This window comes from Ascidia mentula, chromosome 1 (assembly GCF_947561715.1).
Source record: "Ascidia mentula chromosome 1, kaAscMent1.1, whole genome shotgun sequence".
Lineage (NCBI taxonomy): Eukaryota > Metazoa > Chordata > Ascidiacea > Phlebobranchia > Ascidiidae > Ascidia > Ascidia mentula.
The window spans coordinates 148,397-169,236 of record NC_138566.1 but is presented as its reverse complement, the minus strand read 5'-3'; the positions used below and the strand labels follow the sequence as shown (position 1 = coordinate 169,236).

Here is a 20,840-nt window from a genome sequence, read left to right as displayed (position 1 = left end):
CAACCAATAACGCCACCATCGAAATGTTATTTAACAGGAAAGCAGTTTGAAGCTCTTGTTTGAGGTGGGATTCGAACCTTTACCCTTTGGCGTTCAACGCAAATCCACACGGTTTCACCCGGTTGGTGGGGTTTTGTGAAGTTCGTAGTTGGTTTGAAATTTGCGTTCAAAGTTGTTTGTTATTATGACGTCACAACAACAACAGTATGGAGCCTCAAGGCTTGAAAATGAATCACGTGGTTAGCGATATCGCAGCTTCGGGCGTTTTGTCGGCGTCATAAAGTTTAACAAGATTCTCGAATCGCACACAATCAGTTGTTGCGGAAAGTGAATCCACATTGTCACGTCACAGAGAAAAACAGAGATAAAGAACGTTAGTTAAAACTTTCTTTGCAGTGTAAGCTTTGTATAGCGACATGTTTATGTGGTTGGCGATTTTGACTTTTGGTTGTTCCGTGTTATCGCAGCCAATCGTGCTTCTGCCACCTGTTCCAGGTATACGAGATAGTGCTTCCAACTAAATATTCGTAACCTTTTTGTAATTACATAACTTAACAATTAAAATAACTTATTCAAACTTGGAGAACTTATGATTTCTATAGTTGATGGAATCTCATTCGAGCCTGGGTTGGAAGAATGCACAACGATTGATGCAAATGGAACAGAATCTTCGATAGCTTACGATCCGTGCGTATCGTTTTGCTGCGGTGAGATTCGAAAAAAACAAATATTATTTAAAACTTTGAACGTAATTAAAGCCACGATAAATCGTTTGTATCTGTTTGGTTTTTGCAAAGATTGAGTGAATCCAAGCAAGCATATTGCTTCTACACTAGGTGGCTCCATCGTGCCGAAGAACAGCAGTTACAGATGTTGTGGATCGGAAACTCATGGCTCTCCATATCATCCACAGTAAGTCCATATTGTTAATAATGTTGATGCTTTGCTTAGAATAAAAGTATAGAATGGGGTGGATTTAACTGAATGACAGACAAACTTATTTTGATGAACATAACTGTGTAGGTGAGTACACAGGTTAAGGCGAAGTCTTAATTACGATGGTGGCAACTTTCAAAGTTAACACCATCATATTGTTTGCAGTTGTTAAATTATCTTTGTTTGATGTTGAAAGGTTTGCAAAGCAAGCAGAACTGATGTGATTAATGAATAAAAAGTGGATCAATTTAAAAACCGAAGGCCCCTGGCAGGCTGTCGATCCCTCACCGTATCGATATAATTCATCTGGGTTGTCCACAGATCGCTTTGTGGAATTAAATATTTACTCAAGTAGAACTGATATTTGATGATGGATTGTGATTAGTAAATCAAATCTGGATCCAAAAAAACCAAAGGCCCCTGGCAGGCTGTCGATCGCACACCGTATCAATAATAATGTATTAAAATCCAAACACAGCGATCTTCAGACAGCTCAGATCGATTTATTTAGAGAAAAATATATTTCGCCTAAAACGGCATCATCAGTTTCTCCATTTACGAAAACTTATTCAAATCAAATATCTATTTGAATAAGTTTTGGTAAATGGAGAAACTGATGATGCCGTTTTAGGCGAAATATATTTTTCTCTAAATAAATCGATCTGAGCTGTCTGAAGATCGCTGTGTTTGGATTTTAATACATTATTGATGATGGATTGTTGACTTTTCGCAGAATGGAGATCTGTTGCAAATGGTGGACTGGGATTGGGAAAGCTTACCCGAAACATGAGATGAGGAACGGATACGGATGTTGCGGAGCGGAGAAGATTTACTGGCCGGGAAGTCAAAGTTGTTGCTATGGACATGGGGAAGCACCTTCCGTCTATAACCGCCCGACTGAACTTTGTTGCTCTGGCAACGCGGTGGGATGACGTCATTATCTGGTTAGGGCAACTTAAACAACTTTCCATTCCAGGTTCCAACCAGAACGCATAATTTCTGGGAATCAAAATGTTGCGGGATGACGTCATCGTACAATCCCAACGTGGAATCGTGTCCTTGTAACGACGGGACGGTGGTTCCTGGACCTCAAAGTAGAGCTGATTGTTGCTACGGGGCTGGCGGTAAAAAGGCTGCTTACGACACAGATACTCAGTTCTGTTGTTTAGGATCGGTGAGTTTTAGACGATTATCAAACATATCGTGTAAGTTTTAGACGATTATCAAACATATCGTGTAAGTTTTAGACGATTATCAAACATATCGTGTAAGTTTTAGACGATTATCAAACATATCGTGTAAGTTTTAGACGATTATCTATTATTCGCATAATCTCGTGAAAAGTCTTTTTACGAATTTCCCTGAAAAAAATTGTAGGAAGTTCCAAACAACATACAAATAACCTTCATTTGTCCTTGTGACTCATTGACATTTAACTTTGGAGATATCTCCGCAGTGCCCGATGAATCATTATGATTAAAACTTTACAAGGCCGCATCTTGAAACACCAATTTTGCCGATACCTTGTGTATGTTTTCTGTCATGATTCATACCACGATCATTATTCATCGGGTAGAACGTTCCTCTACAACAAGTTGTTGATAATCCCAACACTTTACACTCGGTTTTAAGCGAAAAATGTCATTCAGGTAACTGAACTCCGCCTGTTTTCCAGGTGGTTCCGACGGATCTGTCCTATCTTGCCTGGTATCCAAAATAACTCACAAACAGTGGTTGACGCTCAGAGTCGGGCGATATTTTATTTTAAATTACCAGAAATAATAAATAAAAGACCACACAGGCGCTAATCGCCAACCTTTGTTTGTGAGTTATTTTGAATAATCTGTTTCAAGATCGAAATATTACAAATGTGGTTAACAACCATTTGACCAGTTGTCTACGTTCAAAAACACCAACATACGAATGTGTTTTTTGTAGATTGGTGAAATCGGTCAGGATTTCTGTTGCGACGGCGAAGTTGGAAGGACTGGTGATGACGTCTGCTGCAACAACGTTTTAGTTCCAGTGGTTCCCCATAACAAGAACATGACGTCATGCTGCAATAACGTGCCTTTCAACCCTAAGACGCATATTTGTTGTCAAGTTAGTGATCGAAGTAGAACCATTGTGACGTAATAGTGTTCTGCTTTTTCCATTGTTGGTCCTCTGTGTATAATGTTGGCGTCACACTTTTCGTGTTATGACGTAAATTTGCATTGGCACAGCTTGACATGACTGACAAAGGAAGATTATTTCATCACAGTGATGTTGTTGCTAGGGTAACGTGCTTCCGATCGAGGAGGGTGAGGTTGAGTGTTGCGGGGGAAACCCCTACAACCCCCTTAAATCGATTTGTTGCGGGTCGAGTTTGTGGAGCGTGGAAACAGAAGGTACAGAATGTTGCGGAACAAACGCATTCTTTCCCGACAAAGGAAGCTTCTGTTGCGATGACGTCGTTTATACTACGTCACCGGAAGTTAATGGAGACGCATGTTGCATAAGAGGTGACGTCATCACGTTCTATTACAAGGAAGGAAGCGAAATTTGTTGCCGGTAAGGAAAGGCTTTGACAACTTTGCTAAATTTTTCACCAAAATATTCAAATTCATTTTTACAGCGGAGTTCTCGGAGATCGAACTTTGGGCGATCAGTGTTGCGGGACTTCCCCTTATTCAAATAAAACGTCATTATGTTGTGACGGAGTTGTATTCGACAATTCACTGGGCAAGTTCATCAAATCCTTCATAACTCCATGTTAAACAGTTAAATATATTTTTAAATTTATCCCTTTGTAATAATTGACAAGCAAACATTACAAAACAATTGTTTAATGACGTATATCTGACGCCAGGTGATTCTTGTTGCCACGGGAAACCGTACATCAAACGTGACGAGAACCAGTGGAAGACGATATGTTGTGAGAATGGTCCGTTCGGACCATACAAGACACCATCCTGCTGTGGAGGGGATGGTTACGACATACAAGGTGGCGCTGTTTGTTGTGGCGGGAAAGTTACAACAAAGTTAACGTGAGTTGTTTAAAATTGTAAAGAATTGTTTAAACTTTCATAGCAGGGATAGAACGTAATTTGAATATGCGAAATTTACCACTAAAACTTCACTTGTTTTCTATTGATTATTTATTCGTTTTATGTTTGTTACGTCACAGTTGGCCTGCTTGTTGCGTCAACGTAGGTTATGACGCAAGTACCCACGTGTGTTGCGGTTCAACTGTTTATCCTGGAGCAAGCAACATCGTATCATGTTGTGGAGTTTATCCGTACAATCGGATGAGCGAACTGTGTTGCCAAGGAGTGAACGCAAGCCTTCCTGTAGGTTGGTACGATTTCTATTGGGCAAATGAGCAAGTCATGGTAAAAGAGCTGCCGGCAACTGACCTTGATTCAAACATTAGTTCAGTTTGTGACAGCTCGGTGGTGACGGTTCTACGATAGTGGTTCTGGTATTTAAATGTGCTGAAACAAACAGAGGTGAAACCAAATTTGCCGTGATTTCTCGCAACCTGGAAAGTTCACAAAATATCTTAAACTTTCCATGACGTCATTTCACATAAATTTATTTATTGTAAAAAACCCTCAGGTGACTTTGAGAATATTTGTTGCATGGTTTCTGTGCAGGAACGCCCGTGAGCCGGGGAGAATGTTGCGGCATTGAAGCCTTCAACAAAGACGACGATCTATGCTGTGATGACGTCATCATGAACAAGACGTATTCATTTAACAGCCAATGTTGTGGACATGAGGTTTATGACGACACAAAGAAGATATGCTGCAAACCGAATGTGAGATATTGTTGTTTCCATTACAAACACTGCTGGTCTGCAATTGATTATCACACATTAACAAGCACCAACAATATAATAAAGTGCAGTTAGTTAAAGCAGTAACTGAGTCCTCTAGTTGGGTTCGAACCAGCAACATCTTAACTTTGTGCATATATTGGTGCATGAAATGTCTAACATTTCCACTGTAGGTTAGTAATGGCCGTCAACGGGATTCGAACCAGCCACCCCTACACTTTTGTAACAAACCTATGAAAATAACGAAACTTATTGGCGTTATTATTTCCAAACATTGATATTCGTCTGCACAGGATGGCGGGGAACCGATCCTTTATGACCGAATATACGGATCTAAATCACAATGCTGTGGTGACGTCATATATGACGACACCGTTCAGTTCTGTTGCGACGGATACTTACGTGATAAAGAGTTTGATGAGTCAGCATGTTGCGCTGGTTCCATTTATGACCGAACAAAGAAAATTTGCTGTCGTCATTACCTGCAAGATGTAAGTAACATTTCCCACATAATTTGCATATTGCGTTTTCATCTTTGCCGAGGTTCGAACCTTCAACCTCTTGGTCTTAATTCCCGGTTGTTTTTAGATAAGCCCAAGTGTTCCTTGGGAATTTGCTGATTGTTGTGGATCCGAATGCTTCTACAAAGGAAAACAATCTTGCTGTTACGACAGAATTTATCAGGATAACGCAAGAACCAACGTCACTTGCTCTAACTTCTGATGACGTCATCGGGACATTGGCGTGTGATATATTTTTCAATAAACGAGACATGTTGCACAATATTGTTCGGTTTAAACACGGTCATAAGGTTGCGGGTTCAAATCCCGGTGATTGCAGATGAGTTTTCAGAATAGTGAAGAAAGTTTTTATTAAGTTATTATTCCTTGCTTACTTTAAAAGTGGATGTCGATAATTTCGTTCCGCTCCACTGCCTTCAACAAGGTGTTGTGGCATCTTGTAAACATTCAACATATGATTGATAAACTCCTGTTTTCAAAATATGTTGACGCATTTTACGATACAACCCTCAAAACTTGCAAATTTACAGAAATACGTCACAGCCTTGTTACATGACAAACAAAAAATGCATTGTGACGTAACACTCAACACTTAAATCTCATCAGAAACAAAATGTTTTGTAAAGCCCAAAGGCTTCGCGACCACTCTGACGTCATCAAAAGTGGTTTACCAGGAAAATAAGGTTGGGCTGCGTTTATTCGTAGGTCATTCAAAAAAGTTTGTCAAATAAAAGAAAAAACACTAAAATATCAACAAATGCGCAATCAAAATGAGATTTATGTGCAAACGTCAGTGGTTGAAACGTCAGTGGTTGAGACGTCAGTGGTTGAAACGTCAGTGGTTGAAACGTCAGTGGTTGAAACGTCAGTGGTTGAAACGTCAGTGGTTGAGACGTCAGTGAAACGTCACCGCGACCTGAAGCGGACAAAGAGTCGAAATGCAAATTTATCGCTTATCACAGTTTTGCGAGACACCGGTTCGACGAGAAGTTTTTATTCCTTGCGGCGATTTGTAACAGAACGCGCTGCTCGAGGCTTTGACGCGCTATTATTACATCACAATAACTGGACGTGCAGTGAAGTTTCGATTGTTTGCTTGAATGTTTTAGAATCATCATATTGTTATAATGAGACGCGCGATCGTGATTAGTTTAAACGTGGACAGAGGTTGTATCAGATTTCAGTGAATTTTGCAACAAAAATTTTTGTTGAACTCAGAAAGCAAAGTTGTGAAGTTGAATGTTTAAAGTTGACGTTCAACACCAGAAGTGAAAAGTTAGAAGAACCGCCCGAAGTTTCGCACAAAATTTTATTCGCTATTGTGACGTCACATAGCAAAGTGCTTGAATTATTTTTCAAAACTAAGAAGTTATTCTGGAATATTCTTATCACATTATATAATGGGAATTTGTTTCTTGCATTCCAGTCTGCTTGTAACAAAGCGAGGTCGACACAGCGATGATTCGAATAACTTTCTGTGCTTTCTTCGTTGCTTTCTTCTGTGGGACTTCCCCGCAAGGAATTATTGATCCAGGTAAGTTTCGTCATCTGTGGATTTCGTGTCGCAAAATTTTGTTCATGAAAATCAGCTTTTAAGGAAATCATTTTCTAACATTAAATTATTTTCTTCTTCCCTGGGGTCTTAACATAAAAGACATTTCAGGCTCAGGTCCAGTCGATGGAATTGTTTTCCAGCTTGGCTTCCCTCAGTGTTTCGGTTACAACGTGGACGGGAACCTCGTGACAAACCTCTACGACCAGTGCACCTCATTTTGCTGCGGTGAGTACAGGGGATTGATGGTTCGAACCCCATCTAATCAACGTGTCGCACAGGTGGGAAGGTGTACGATAGTTCAAGTGGGGCACAGTGCTGTGGGTCAGAATTCAATGGAAATCCATATTTCCCGAGGTTCAACTTTTGTGTTCGGACGAAATACCGACAATAACTCTGACTTTTCAACAAACGTTATTTCCAGGTACCAGGAGTGTTGTTACTGGTGGACAGGCCACGGTAAGGGTCATTTCAAGTTCAACTATCAGTCGGTACTCAACGATAAATACGAATGCTGCGGGGTTGATCGCGTCAGATATGGCGTCATGAGTTGTTGCCATGGACACGACCTTCCCCCTCAAGTTTACAACACAAAGCGAGACTTGTGTTGCGGTGGACGGAGGGTAAGATTGGACTCTACTGGTACATGTCCCCCGACCCCCACGGGTTTGATATAATGACGTCACTGCCTTTGTCACACAAATCATGGGAATTTCCCCTTCTTGATATCAATTTCTAAACTTTAAGTGGAAGGTATCGAAAAAGTTTTTTTCCACAAATCTCTCACACGATTTTATTTATCCAGTTTTCCTCAAAAACTTTACCAACAAAAATATGTAATGTTTGTTGAGGTTTGTTGAGGTTTGTTGAGGTTTGTTGAGGTTTGTTGAGATTTGTTGCAACTGCTTTAGCTTCCGATTATTGTAATTTAAGCCGGAAATTTGTTCTCAGGTTCGTTCAGCGACTCGGGATGTTCAGAACTCGGCTTGTTGCGGTGACACCGTTTCCTTTGATAAACGTCGTCACTCTTGTCCTTGTGGCGACGGAAGAATTCTAGAATTTCCTGCATCACAGACTGATTGTTGTTCAACCGCGGAAGGGCTGCTAACCCCTTACTCGAAGAAAACCCAGTTTTGTTGCAACGGCGAGGTGACGACTTCGATTAAATTAAGTTTTTTTAAAAGTTCATTCAGACGAGAAGTTTGATGGTTCGAATCCCAACCACGCTTGAATGTTCCAGGTTGGTGAAAAGGAATTAAACTTCTGTTGTGGAGATAGCGGACTCGGTGTGATCGGGCAGGAAGTTTGTTGTACAGACAAGCTATTCCCGGTGAATCCCCCAGACAAAAACCTCACAGCTTGTTGTAATGGGGAGGCTTACGATCCGTTATTCTTCATCTGTTGTGACGTAAGTTTCAGCTATGACGTAATTAACTGTTGTGACGTGATTATCCGATGTGGCGCAAGTTTTAATACTTTTGCTTAAATAAACGTGTTTATTATCGCTTTGGAGTTCATAATTGTTCTTAACAATGAAACGTAACAAACAAATGTTCTTGCGCCGCTCGCAACACAAACAATTTACCCCCCTACCAAGGACGCTATTGTGGCGATTATTGAGGGGGCGGATCAGTGTTGTGCGGGAATCCCCTTCAACCTGGAGAAATCGATCTGTTGCCAAGGCAACCTCCTCAACAGAGAGACGGAAGGAACCGAATGTTGCGCAACTTTCGCATTCTTCCCTGATAAAGGTTTGAGAATAAAAACAATGAAACCACGAGAGTTAAAGACGTGTCGCGTTTTGATTGGTAGGTTCGTTTTGCTGCAACGACCAGGTTTACCAATCAGAGAGCAGTGGAGGGGACACGTGCTGTGGTGATGATTTCTATTATAAAGACGACGGCGGTCTCATCTGTTGCGAGTATATGTTGTTTATGTTGATCACAATCTCTGCAGAGTTTTTATTTATTGTTTCGAGCAAATGTGTTGCAAGTTTTTGTTGACCAGGCTCAATTCCATTTTTCATTTTTACACAAAGCAAACCGAATTAATTCACCCGCACGGTGGCGCCCCACACATTTTCTCGGGAAATACTACTACACCGGATCACAAAGTTTTTTCCAAACTTGACTCCACATATAAGTCTGTGTAAAACACAAATCCGTGCGAATTTTAATGATTAGGCGTGAACAGAGCCACCACGTGTAATTTTGTTTATAAATTTAAGTTCAAATACTACACGAAATCGTAGCGTTAATATTCGCACAGATTTCTATGCTACATAGGCTTGCATGTCGATCAAGTTTGAATAAAACTTGTGAACCGGTGTAAAAGCATCTTCCCTTTTTCTTATGTGTCGTCATTTATCATCAGGGGAATTCTAGGATTGCTGAGTCAGGGTGACACCTGCTGTGGAACGCAACCTTATTTCTCTGACTCAGCAATTTGCTGCGACCTCCGCATTTCAGATCGGGTTTTGGGTGAGTTTACATTCTACACTAATTATTTCGATTATGATGTAATTATAGCTGGATTGTCTGCAGTAACAATTTACCAAGTTTATTTTCTACAAAGGTGATAGCTGTTGTAGAGGAACAGCTTACTTTAAGGAGAGCCAAGGTGATGACCTGGGGAAAGCAATTTGTTGTGAAAACGGCCCGTTCGGCCCCTTCAAAGCCCCCCGATGCTGTGGGGGTGAAGGTTATGACGTAGAAGGGGGGACAATCTGCTGCGGGGAGAGGGTGTATGGAAAGTACAGGTACATTGTTACGTCATAAAGTGTGTTGTATGACGTAAGTATTTATCGCCTGTAATGTTCTAGTATTTCTCAAAAATAATCAGTTTGCCTGTGACGTCACAGTTACCCCTCTTGTTGCGTTGACGTTGGATACGACGCGAAGACACACAGCTGTTGCGGGGCTTCGGTTTACCCGAATCCCAACGAATCGGAACAAGTTGGTTGCTGTGGAAACAACGGACCTTACGACAAAAACGCTGAACTCTGTTGTGACGGAGTCAACATGACAATACCGCAAGGTGACGTCATAACGAGGCTTTGTGGTCTCAAGTCGTGGTCTACTGCATGTATATGTGGTATAAGTTGTTGATGGGGTTAGATTCAAGAATTCCTCGGCTATTTGCTTTTAGCAAGGATTTTTTGAAAGTTTTTTGAAATATATTTTTATGTGTGTTTGGTATTCATGCATAATTTACTTGATCTGAATATTTGCACTACTCAAAAAACATCATTATTACGTCACACAGGTGTGCATTCGAGCAAGGCGAAATGTTGTGATGTGGCGGGAGTTTATAATGAAGATACACAGCTATGTTGTCTCGGCCAAATCTTCGATAAAACAAACAGATGGACGAGCAAATGTTGTGGGTCGGTTATGTTCCAAACTGACGAACAGATTTGCTGCGAAGGGGAGGTAAATCCGCGCTAAACCACAGTTGATTCGTCTTATGAATGAGAAAGGTGACGTCAACAAAACGTATTGTGACGTCATTTCCCGTTTATACAAGTTTTAAAATAGTAGCAGTTCAAAGTTTAAAACAGACCTATGCACCCAAGTGAATGTTACTTTCGAAACCTTCACCAATCAAGGCCTGTTCATTCCTGTACTTGACTTGAATCCAACCTTCCTGTTTTGCCAGGGGGAAAGCGAACCAGTGTTGCATGACTTTGAGTTCGGTGTTGCGACAACTAAGTGTTGTGGCGTGGATCTCTACAATACAAGCAGTGATTTTTGTTGTAATGGAGTTCTGCAAGCGAAAACCTTCGAGGAATCCGGATGTTGTGCTGGGTTTGTCTACGACAGAAAGCTGCAGATTTGTTGCAAGGACATTTTACAACCTGTAAGTTTAATCCACAATATTGTGTGAAAAACTTTTGTGTTTTACATTTCTTCCAAAACTTGTTTATCGTAGATTGGAGATGTGGTTCCATTCCAAAGGGCGGAATGTTGCGGAAACAGATGCATGTACAGAGGTCCCCACAGATGCTGTAATGACAGGATTTACAAACGGAACAGGATGACTGACGAAACCTGTGAAACTTTTACATTTTAAACATTTGTAACAGTGAAAGACTCCGTGATGTTAGAATTGTTTTGTGTGAAGTCGTTTTTGTTGAAACTAGAGATATTTTCTTCACCATTGCAAAATCTTGAGCTTCTTTGCCAAACGATGCTATTGTCATAACAAAACATTAACTGCATAAATAAAATAAAATTATTTGTATTTAGAGCAAAGAACTTGGATAACAAACAATAAAATAATAAAAAGTTTTCACCTTCGGGAAAAGCATTTTTTGGGTCAAGAGAAATCTCATTTTTTCAACATTAGATTTAGAATTATCAACATTTTGCTCTCGTTTATAAATGCAAATTCTAAACCAGTCCATGTACAAAGGCAGTTGCCATATCTACTTGGATTTGTTTCTTTCTTTGTCTCTGCCAAAAGTTGTAGGCTACAGTCAAAAAATATTGCAAGGACAAAAAACAAGCAATTCATCTTACATCAACGAAACGTTTCGTTCACCACGTACTTGGGCAATGCTACACACGTCCTAAAGTATCGAAATAGTTGGTCTTTAGGCAAATCTATGAAAAAAAACAATATGCTCTGTGTGTAACAACGTTTTTGTGTAAATAAACTAAATATTAGAGTTATGATTTAGAAAATCAATATTCGTGTTTAACGGATGAGCAGTTGTGATAATGCTGAGTAAGTTTTGTTTGTGAGTCGACAGTTTCACGGGTGATTGACTCCCTGTTGTTGGGTCTCTTGACTACTGTCATTTCGGCGAAATATTTTTTTGTTTCAACGAAATATAATTCACGCATGAATGAACACCACTTTAAGGGATTCATCAAAAACAAAACGCAACTACATACCCAAATTAGAACACATTGACCATCGAAAAACATCAAATGTAACTTTAGCATACCTATGCTATCGAATCTGACAATATTCGTTCACATAAGATATACTTTAAGGTCACAAAACTTGTAAATTTGATGCGGTCATGTATCAGGCAGATAGTGATGTAGTCGCTTGATATAGGCGAACATTTGAAACCTTTCCGGGCCATAAGATTTTTTTAAATTTTGCACAGGGCTTGCCTGGAGCCTGCTGATGAACGTGGTATAAGTTAAAATACCAACTCATTTCAAATTTCCCAGCGAAATGAACTTAACTGCAGGTCACCGCCTGTGACGGCATATAGCCCATTGCCCGCGTACAGCTTGGCGACAAGGTTTCTTGTATAGACGAACATTTGAAACCTTTCCGGGACATAAGATTTTTTTAAATTTTGCACAGGGCTTGCCTGGAGCCTGCTGATGATCGTGGTAGAAGTCAAAATACCAACTCATTTCAAATTTCCCAGCGAAATGGATTCAACCGCAGGTCAACGACTGTGACGAAATAGAGGTCGTTGCCCGATTATACCTTGGCGACAAGGTCTCTTGTATAGGCGAACATTTGAAACCTTTCCGGGACATAGGATTTTTTTAAATTTTGCACAGGGCTTGCCTGAGGCCTGCTGATGAACGTGGTATAAGTTAAAATACCAACTCATTTCAAATTTCCCAGCGAAATGAACTTAACTGCAGGTCACCGACTGTGACGGCATATAGCCCATTGCCCGCGTACAGCTTGGCGACAGGGTCTCTTGTGTAGGCGAACATTTGAAACCTTTCCGGGACATAGGATTTTTTTAAATTTTGCACAAGGATGGCCTGGAGCCTGCTGATGAACGTGGTATAAGTTAAAATACCAACTCATTTCAAATTTCCCAGCGAAATGGATTTAACCGCAGGTCAACGCCTGTGACGGCATAGAGCCCATTGCCCGCTTATACCTTGGCGACAAGCTCTCTTGTTTAAGCGAACATTTGAAACCTTTCCGGGACATAGGATTTTTTTAAATTTTGCACAGGGCTTGCCTGGAGCCTGCTGATGAACGTGGTATAAGTTAAAATACCAACTCATTTCAAATTTCCCAGCGAAATGAACTTAACTGCAGGTCACCGCCTGTGACGGCATATAGCCCATTGCCCGCTTATACCTTGGCGACAAGCTCTCTTGTTTAAGCGAACATTTGAAACCTTTCCGGGCCATAAGATTTTTTTAAATTTTGCACAGGGCTTGCCTGAGGCCTGCTGATGTACGTGGTATAAGTTAAAATACCAACTCATTTCAAATTTCCCAGCGAAATGAACTTAACTGCAGGTCACCGCCTGTGACGGCATATAGCCCATTGCCCGCTTATACCTTGGCGACAAGCTCTCTTGTTTAAGCGAACATTTGAAACCTTTCCGGGACATACGATTTTTTTAAATTTTGCACAGGGCTTGCCTGGAGCCTGCTGATGAACGTGGTATAAGTTAAAATACCAACTCATTTCAAATTTCCCAGCGAAATGGATTTAACCGCAGGTCAACGCCTTTGACGGCATAGAGCCCATTGCCCGCTTATACCTTGGCGACAAGCTCTCTTGTATAGGCGAACATTTGAAACCTTTCCGGGCCATAAGATTTTTTTAAATTTTGCACAGGGATGGCCTGGAGCCTGCTGATGAACGTGGTATAAGTTAAAATACCAACTCATTTCAAATTTCCCAGCGAAATGAACTTAACTGCAGGTCACCGCCTGTGACGGCATATAGCCCATTTCCCGCGTACAGCTTGGCGACAAGGTCTCTTGTATAGATGAACATTTGAAACCTTTCCGGGACATAGGATTTTTTTAAATTTTGCACAGGGCTTGCCTGGAGCCTGCTGATGAACGTGGTATAAGTTAAAATACCAACTCATTTCAAATTTCCCAGCGAAATGAACTTAACTGCAGGTCACCGCCTGTGACGACATAGAGCCCATTGCCCGCGTACAGCTTGGCGACAAGGTTTCTTGTATAGACGAACATTTGAAACCTTTCCGGGACATAGGATTTTTTTAAATTTTGCACAGGGATGGCCTGGAGCTTGCTGATGAACGTGGCATAAGTTAAAATACCAACTCATTTCAAATTTCCCAGCGAAATGGATTTAACCGCAGGTCAACGCCTGTGACGACATAGACCCCATTGCCCGCGTACAGCTTGGCGACAAGGTCTCTTGTATAGGCGAACATTTGAAACCTTTCCGGGACATAGGATTTTTTTAAATTTTGCACAGGGATGGCCTGGAGCCTGCTGATGAACGTGGTATGCGTTAAAATACCAACTCATTTCAAATTTCCCAGTGAAATGAACTTAACTGCAGGTCACCGACTGTGACGGCATAGAGCCCATTGCCCGCGTACAGCTTGGCGACAGGGTCTCTTGTGTAGGCGAACATTTGAAACCTTTCCGGGACATAGGATTTTTTTAAATTTTGCACAAGGATGGCCTGGAGCCTGCTGATGAACGTGGCATAAGTTAAAATACCAACTCATTTCAAATTTCCCAGCGAAATGGATTTAACCGCAGGTCAACGCCTGTGACGGCATAGAGCCCATTGCCCGCTTATACCTTGGCGACAAGCTCTCTTGTATAGGCGAACATTTGAAACCTTTCCGGGACATAGGATTTTTTTAAATTTTGCACAGGGCTTGCCTGAGGCCTGCTGATGAACGTGGTATAAGTTAAAATACCAATTCATTTGAAATTTCCCAGCGAAATGAACTTAACTGCAGGTCAACGCCTGTGACGGCATAGAGCCCATTGCCCGCTTATACCTTGGCGACAAGGTCTCTTGTATAGGCGAACATTTGAAACCTTTCCGGGACATAGGATTTTTTTAAATTTTGCACAGGGCTTGCTTGAGGCCTGCTGATGAACGTGGTATAAGTTAAAATACCAACTCATTTCAAATTTCCCAGCGAAATGAACTTAACTGCAGGTCACCGCCTGTGACGGCATATAGCCCATTTCCCGCGTACAGCTTGGCGACAAGGTCTCTTGTATAGATGAACATTTGAAACCTTTCCGGGACATAGGATTTTTTTAAATTTTGCACAGGGCTTGCCTGGAGCCTGCTGATGAACGTGGTATAAGTTAAAATACCAACTCATTTCAAATTTCCCAGCGAAATGAACTTAACTGCAGGTCACCGCCTGTGACGACATAGAGCCCATTGCCCGCGTACAGCTTGGCGACAAGGTTTCTTGTATAGACGAACATTTGAAACCTTTCCGGGACATAGGATTTTTTTAAATTTTGCACAGGGATGGCCTGGAGCTTGCTGATGAACGTGGCATAAGTTAAAATACCAACTCATTTCAAATTTCCCAGCGAAATGAACTTAACTGCAGGTCACCGCCTGTGACGGCATATAGCCCATTTCCCGCGTACAGCTTGGCGACAAGGTCTCTTGTATAGATGAACATTTGAAACCTTTCCGGGACATAGGATTTTTTTAAATTTTGCACAGGGCTTGCCTGGAGCCTGCTGATGAACGTGGTATAAGTTAAAATACCAACTCATTTCAAATTTCCCAGCGAAATGAACTTAACTGCAGGTCACCGCCTGTGACGACATAGAGCCCATTGCCCGCGTACAGCTTGGCGACAAGGTTTCTTGTATAGACGAACATTTGAAACCTTTCCGGGACATAGGATTTTTTTAAATTTTGCACAGGGATGGCCTGGAGCCTGCTGATGAACGTGGTATAAGTTAAAATACCAACTCATTTCAAATTTCCCAGCGAAATGGATTTAACCGCAGGTCACCGACTGTGACGAAATAGAGGTCATTGCCCGCTTATACCTTGGCGACAAGGTCTCTTGTATAGGCGAACATTTGAAACCTTTCCGGGACATAGGATTTTTTTAAATTTTGCACAGGGATGGCCTGGAGCCTGCTGATGAACGTGGTATAAGTTAAAATACCAACTCATTTCAAATTTCCCAGCGAAATGAACTTAACTGCAGGTCACCGCCTGTGACGGCATATAGCCCATTTCCCGCGTACAGCTTGGCGACAAGGTCTCTTGTATAGATGAACATTTGAAACCTTTCCGGGACATAGGATTTTTTTAAATTTTGCACAGGGCTTGCCTGGAGCCTGCTGATGAACGTGGTATAAGTTAAAATACCAACTCATTTCAAATTTCCCAGCGAAATGAACTTAACTGCAGGTCACCGCCTGTGACGACATAGAGCCCATTGCCCGCGTACAGCTTGGCGACAAGGTTTCTTGTATAGACGAACATTTGAAACCTTTCCGGGACATAGGATTTTTTTAAATTTTGCACAGGGCTTGCCTGAGGCCTGCTGATGAACGTGGTATAAGTTAAAATACCAATTCATTTGAAATTTCCCAGCGAAATGAACTTAACTGCAGGTCAACGCCTGTAACGGCTAAGAGCCCATTGCCAGCATACAGCTTGGCGACAAGGTCTCTTGTATAAGCGAACATTTGAAACCTTTCTGGGACATAGGATTTTTTTAAATTATGCACAGGGCTTGCCTGGAGCATGCAGGTGGACTTGGTATTAGTTGAAATACCCACCGGCTCCATAATTCCCAGCGAAACGGCCTCAACCCCAGGTCGTTGTGTGTAACGGCATAGAGGCTGTTTGTGAGCGTAATGGCGGCGGAGACATCTGGACATATAGGCGAAAATTCAAACACTTTCCGGGCGATAGAATTTCGTTAATTTTGCACAGGGCTTGCCTAGAGGTTGCAGGTGAACGTGATACAAGTGAAAATTCCAACGGGCTTCAAAATTTCCTGGGAAATGGACTTAACCGCAGGTTATGGTGGGTGACTGCATAGAGGCGGTTGGTTGTGAGATGTAATAAATTAGCCTATTTTGTATCAGTATGCCGGTATTGGTATAAAGCCGCTACACCACGTCAAAGTTCCGGCAATCGTAGTGGTTTTATTTTGCAGATAAAACTACATTTGGATGCAATCACATCCAAATGAAGAAAATAACTGATCTGAAATGTAAACATATTGTGTTATTCTGAATGTATAACAAAAACATAAGTGATAAGTTAGTTCACATGCATGGTTGTGTTCCTATACACTGGTTTAGAACCATTTTGTAGTCAGCCACCCCCTTCCGAAAAACTCTTGTTTATCTAAAATGTATACCAAATGAACGGGAAAACAACAAGTATACATAAGAAGGCTGGCAAATTTAACTGCGTCCTTTTAAACACAAATCGATGGTTTGGAACCGACCCTTCTACACGTTTCCTCGTATGTACTGCTACTCGTACTCATTAAATAGCAAAGTACAAAACGTTTTTTAGGAAAAGTTCACATTCAGTATTTTGTCAATCAACATTTCACTCAACATGCTTCCTTCCACAATCAAACCTGGTTTCAAATCTCGGCCGCAAAATGATTCACGGAAAACCTGACTACCAACAAGTCGTTGACGCAGGAGACGTCGACAAAACGAATATTCAACGAATCGCATTATATTGTTCATTTCATCCTGGGAAATTGTAAGGGGGGGAATTCAGTAAAAATTCAGTGGGGTCTTGCTTCTCATTTAAATTATAATTAGGGTGACTACAAACGTCTTTAACCAATTGCAAGTATGATGAGGAATCAACGTTGTTCAGTGTAAGATGACAAACTAAGTGACCAATCCTACCTTCTATCGTTGTTTTACTGGGAAAAACTCAAGGGCGATCTAACAAACTTTGAAGAGCTTGTAACACAGAATTTAACCAACAGTTATTGTATAAATTTGTAAGACCGGCCAAAACTAGCTTGTTTTTAACAAAGTATTTAATTTGTCACTGCAACTGATCGATTCCTGGACAAGCGCAGACACCATCCAAATACGATATCGCGCAACGTCGAACTCAATCTTATCAATCCCAATTACGTTGTTTACAATTTTTTCTACGGTGAAACATACACACAAACCGCAACTAGACAGATCGCTTTGATGTACTAGTGAGTCGGATTTAAAAGAAACATCACGACCGGTTATTGAAACAAAAATCGAAATTAAAAATTTTCTTACTAAAGACCTGAGTTCCTTTCGCGAACTTCCAGTAGAATCATAAAGAACCATTTCGTTCTCAAAATTTTTAAACCACAAAATCACAAAATGCCCATCAAAAAGAACTGGAATAAAAACATGCTCACACAAACGTTCGTTGTGAAACATACCATGAAGTGCTTTGCGAATATTTTTGAATTGTTTGCCTTGCAAAATTTCTCCCGCTGTAATAGTTGACACAAACCCAAAGGCGCCGTAAATTACAATAACGGAGTGTTCTGGAAATATAACAATCTACAACGTTGTCCGTTAACCAACTAATTGTTAAGTCGTCATGTGTTTTCGCCGGGTTTTGAGTTAAAGCACAATAAGTTTTCCCACGAGGTCTACTGCAAAGGGAACACAAATCTAACCAAGAAACTGACTGATGACAGGGCATGACGAGGGCGGTGTCAAAAATTGAAGTTGGGGTTAAAGGTATATGATTCCAAACGAAATCTGCAATTTTCTTACAGTCGTATATTTTGTTTTGGACAGTTTGTAAAAAATGTCATCGTCGGGGTGCATTTAAGTGTTGACATTGGTTTCGGAGAAAGTGACTTTTCGTTTTCGTATTTCAAACGTTTACATATGATGAGTAAAAACTAGTTTTGTTTCTTTTCCTCTTTTTAAACTTTGACTCCACAACCAATGTTCGTTTAGCGGTTTTAGTGTTGTTTGGGTTTGAAGGAGATTTGTTCGGTTTTCCACGAAAGCTCATTAACGAATCGGCAGAGTTTTTCTAAAACTTTAATGGCATCATAGTATTTCAAAGCAAAATCGTCTATTCGAGCTATTCGCTTTCCATCAATTATGTTTCGTTTTCAATCTCGAAAATGTTGCTCAATAATTCCTTGAGTTTTGTTGTTGTGAAGGATTGTTTGGTGGAGGCAACTCTTTATCACATTGCAATCTTTCGAGTACGTAATAAACATGTTGGCCTGTTCGTTGGTGGATTTACCGTCGTGGAATTGCCGTAACAAATCCCCAAGCATTATAAGTTATAACTTAGACATTAAACATATTCTGCTTAAAACCACATCTATCAAACGTTCACATAATTTTGGATTGTAATAGACATTGGCGCCAATTTGTGAGGAAGTTCCAGTGCCAGTGGAATCAAAATACGCAATATCAAACGCGCACACGCGATAAAATTTTTTTATCTGTGCGTCGGAATACATTGCCACCATAGGAAAATGCGCCGAAATACAACGAATAAATTTTTTATCCATTTTTAGTAGCTGCATATTTAAATTTACAAACCATAAATCGCTTATTCGTTTGCTGCCAGTATGTTCGCATTTAATGTTGTTTAAAACTGATTGTGAAGGCAAATATGTGCAAGCCCCGAACCAACGTTCCTCTGGCAATAATTTGTCAAACATATCGCGATATTGTTTCACTGCAGTTTGATGCTGCAGTTGTTTGCGAAGTTCTTCCCTCATTAGTCCACACACACGTCTACATTTTTTACAAGCGCGGTGATGGTTTCGTTTTCCAGTAATTTGTACGTGGCCTTCAACTTTATCCACATACGACCAAAACGTCACTTTAAATTTTACCTCACAAACACAATTTTCACATCTTTTGTGCGTACAATACAAGTATACCCAACCTTCCTTATAACATTTGTCAAAGTTCTTGATATTCTTCACGCCACTACAGTTAAACAAGTAATTTTTAGCTTTGTTCGGGACACAACCCGCGTAAATTTTCCGAAGGTGCATTACTGTGACATCAACGTACGCTTTACTACCAAAGTGACTTGCGAATCTATTCTAATTGCCATTCCTGAAGTGAAAGAACGAATTTACTGTCTATCGCGACGTCGGCTGCATATTAATGGGTTTCGAAACTTATTCCACCAAGTTCACTTGTCACGTCAAAATTTTCATGTAATATCGAATTAAAGTTCATGCCATTGTTTTCATTGGTCAAATTATTGTGAACTTTTGCAGATGCCTCATCACTTCTAAATTGTGTATACAGCTGTCAAGGGTGTAGTAAAAGCAGGTAAAAGTGCGACAGGTGAACTTGTTACATGCGACTGAAAATCTAGTCCAGAAAACGATGATGGAAACATCCCTTCATCGGTGTCAATCACTCTTTGCTCTCTATTATTTGTCACAGTTTTATCACCACCAACAGCAAAATCATCGGATTTTAATGGCCTATGTTATACAAAACAAGATTTCGAGCACAAATCAAATCCAGGACAAACCAAATGCGACCGTTTCCATTGATTTTCCGTTAAACCTACAGCGACGGCCGTTTCCTCAAATACACATCTGGGATGAAACCATTGCTGGAAAGATTCACATTCAACCATTAAAGTGCCATCATAGGGCGCGTTACAAATACAAAATAAAGCCTCACCGAAAGGCGTTTTGGGCTGTGTGGACAACTTCGGTGATGGTTCGCAACAATTACGTTGTTTGAAATACGACTGTGCCGTTTTGCGAAATGATTTATCTTCTAGCCAAACTTTTTTACTTTCATCCTGTTTTTTTCATTTACTGGAAGTTTGCAATGTTTCAAAACTGCTTTTACGGCCCTGTTTGGTAGTTTTAACTTGTGGGGGTATTCTTGTTGGCACTCCACTAAAGATGGTAATGTGGCGTAAAACAAATTTTGCTTTTGGTGACCTGGGCTATGTGGAGAAAGATCAAGACGTTGAATCAATGTGTTTTGTAATTTATGGACTTCACAAAAATTCAGCAACTTTTTAAATCGCCTGTTAACTTGCATTCCGGTCCAAAGATCTTTGGAACGAAGAAAGTTCAAACGACTTTTCGTGGTAAACTTTTTCAATCGATGTAAACGCAAGTACTTACAAATTGTGTCAATTTTTTTCATTGCAAGTTTTACACCGTGAACCACCGGTGAGGACCAGGCGACAAGACAACTGCACCGGCGTTAATAAAAACAAACCGGGAATGCCACTATTTCGAATGATTTTCCGAGTTAATCGCTGGACTCCGGAAACAAAACCAAAGCTGTTTAAGGCGAAACAACAA

General features: G+C 40.7%; 2 protein-coding genes across 3 annotated transcripts; both read left to right on the top strand.

Annotated features, from left to right (window-relative positions):
* The first annotated feature begins 301 nt into the window (after positions 1-301).
* Positions 302-5,539, top strand: LOC145902082 (uncharacterized). Its single transcript, XM_082989940.1, has 13 exons — positions 302-495; positions 603-707; positions 837-912; positions 1,670-1,859; positions 1,913-2,110; positions 2,875-3,039; positions 3,215-3,489; positions 3,554-3,660; positions 3,788-3,965; positions 4,106-4,272; positions 4,575-4,738; positions 5,050-5,247; positions 5,345-5,539. Exons 1-13 carry the CDS (start codon positions 417-419, stop codon positions 5,477-5,479), a joined length of 2,037 nt encoding a protein of 678 aa, XP_082846066.1. The 5' UTR covers positions 302-416; the 3' UTR covers positions 5,480-5,539.
* Positions 5,540-6,683: 1,144 nt separating this feature from the next.
* Positions 6,684-11,066, top strand: LOC145906416 (uncharacterized). Of its 2 annotated transcripts, none has more exons than XM_082993841.1 (14): positions 6,684-6,811; positions 6,941-7,057; positions 7,111-7,186; positions 7,254-7,452; positions 7,781-7,978; positions 8,070-8,237; positions 8,427-8,580; positions 8,642-8,750; positions 9,203-9,309; positions 9,404-9,587; positions 9,690-9,865; positions 10,094-10,260; positions 10,487-10,687; positions 10,760-11,066. In XM_082993841.1, exons 1-14 carry the CDS (start codon positions 6,736-6,738, stop codon positions 10,898-10,900), a joined length of 2,073 nt encoding a protein of 690 aa, XP_082849967.1. In that variant the 5' UTR covers positions 6,684-6,735; the 3' UTR covers positions 10,901-11,066. The 2 variants fall into 2 exon arrangements, with proteins under 2 accessions (XP_082849967.1, XP_082849961.1); XM_082993835.1 differs by having other exon boundaries at positions 6,932-7,057.
* Positions 11,067-20,840: the final 9,774 nt, after the last annotated feature.

Excerpts from the sequence above, each read along its gene's own strand:
- LOC145902082 (XM_082989940.1), top strand. The coding sequence starts at position 417 with ATGTTTATGTGGTTGGCGATTTTGACTTTTGGTTGTTCCGTGTTATCG. Across the intron at positions 3,040-3,214 it reads AGACGCATATTTGTTGTCAA|GGTAACGTGCTTCCGATCGA; the intron begins GTTAGTGATCGA and ends TGTTGTTGCTAG. Across the intron at positions 4,739-5,049 it reads AGATATGCTGCAAACCGAAT|GATGGCGGGGAACCGATCCT; the intron begins GTGAGATATTGT and ends TCGTCTGCACAG.
- LOC145906416 (XM_082993835.1), top strand. The coding sequence starts at position 6,736 with ATGATTCGAATAACTTTCTGTGCTTTCTTCGTTGCTTTCTTCTGTGGG. Across the intron at positions 6,812-6,931 it reads GCAAGGAATTATTGATCCAG|ACATTTCAGGCTCAGGTCCA; the intron begins GTAAGTTTCGTC and ends TTAACATAAAAG. Across the intron at positions 8,238-8,426 it reads TATTCTTCATCTGTTGTGAC|GACGCTATTGTGGCGATTAT; the intron begins GTAAGTTTCAGC and ends CCCCCTACCAAG.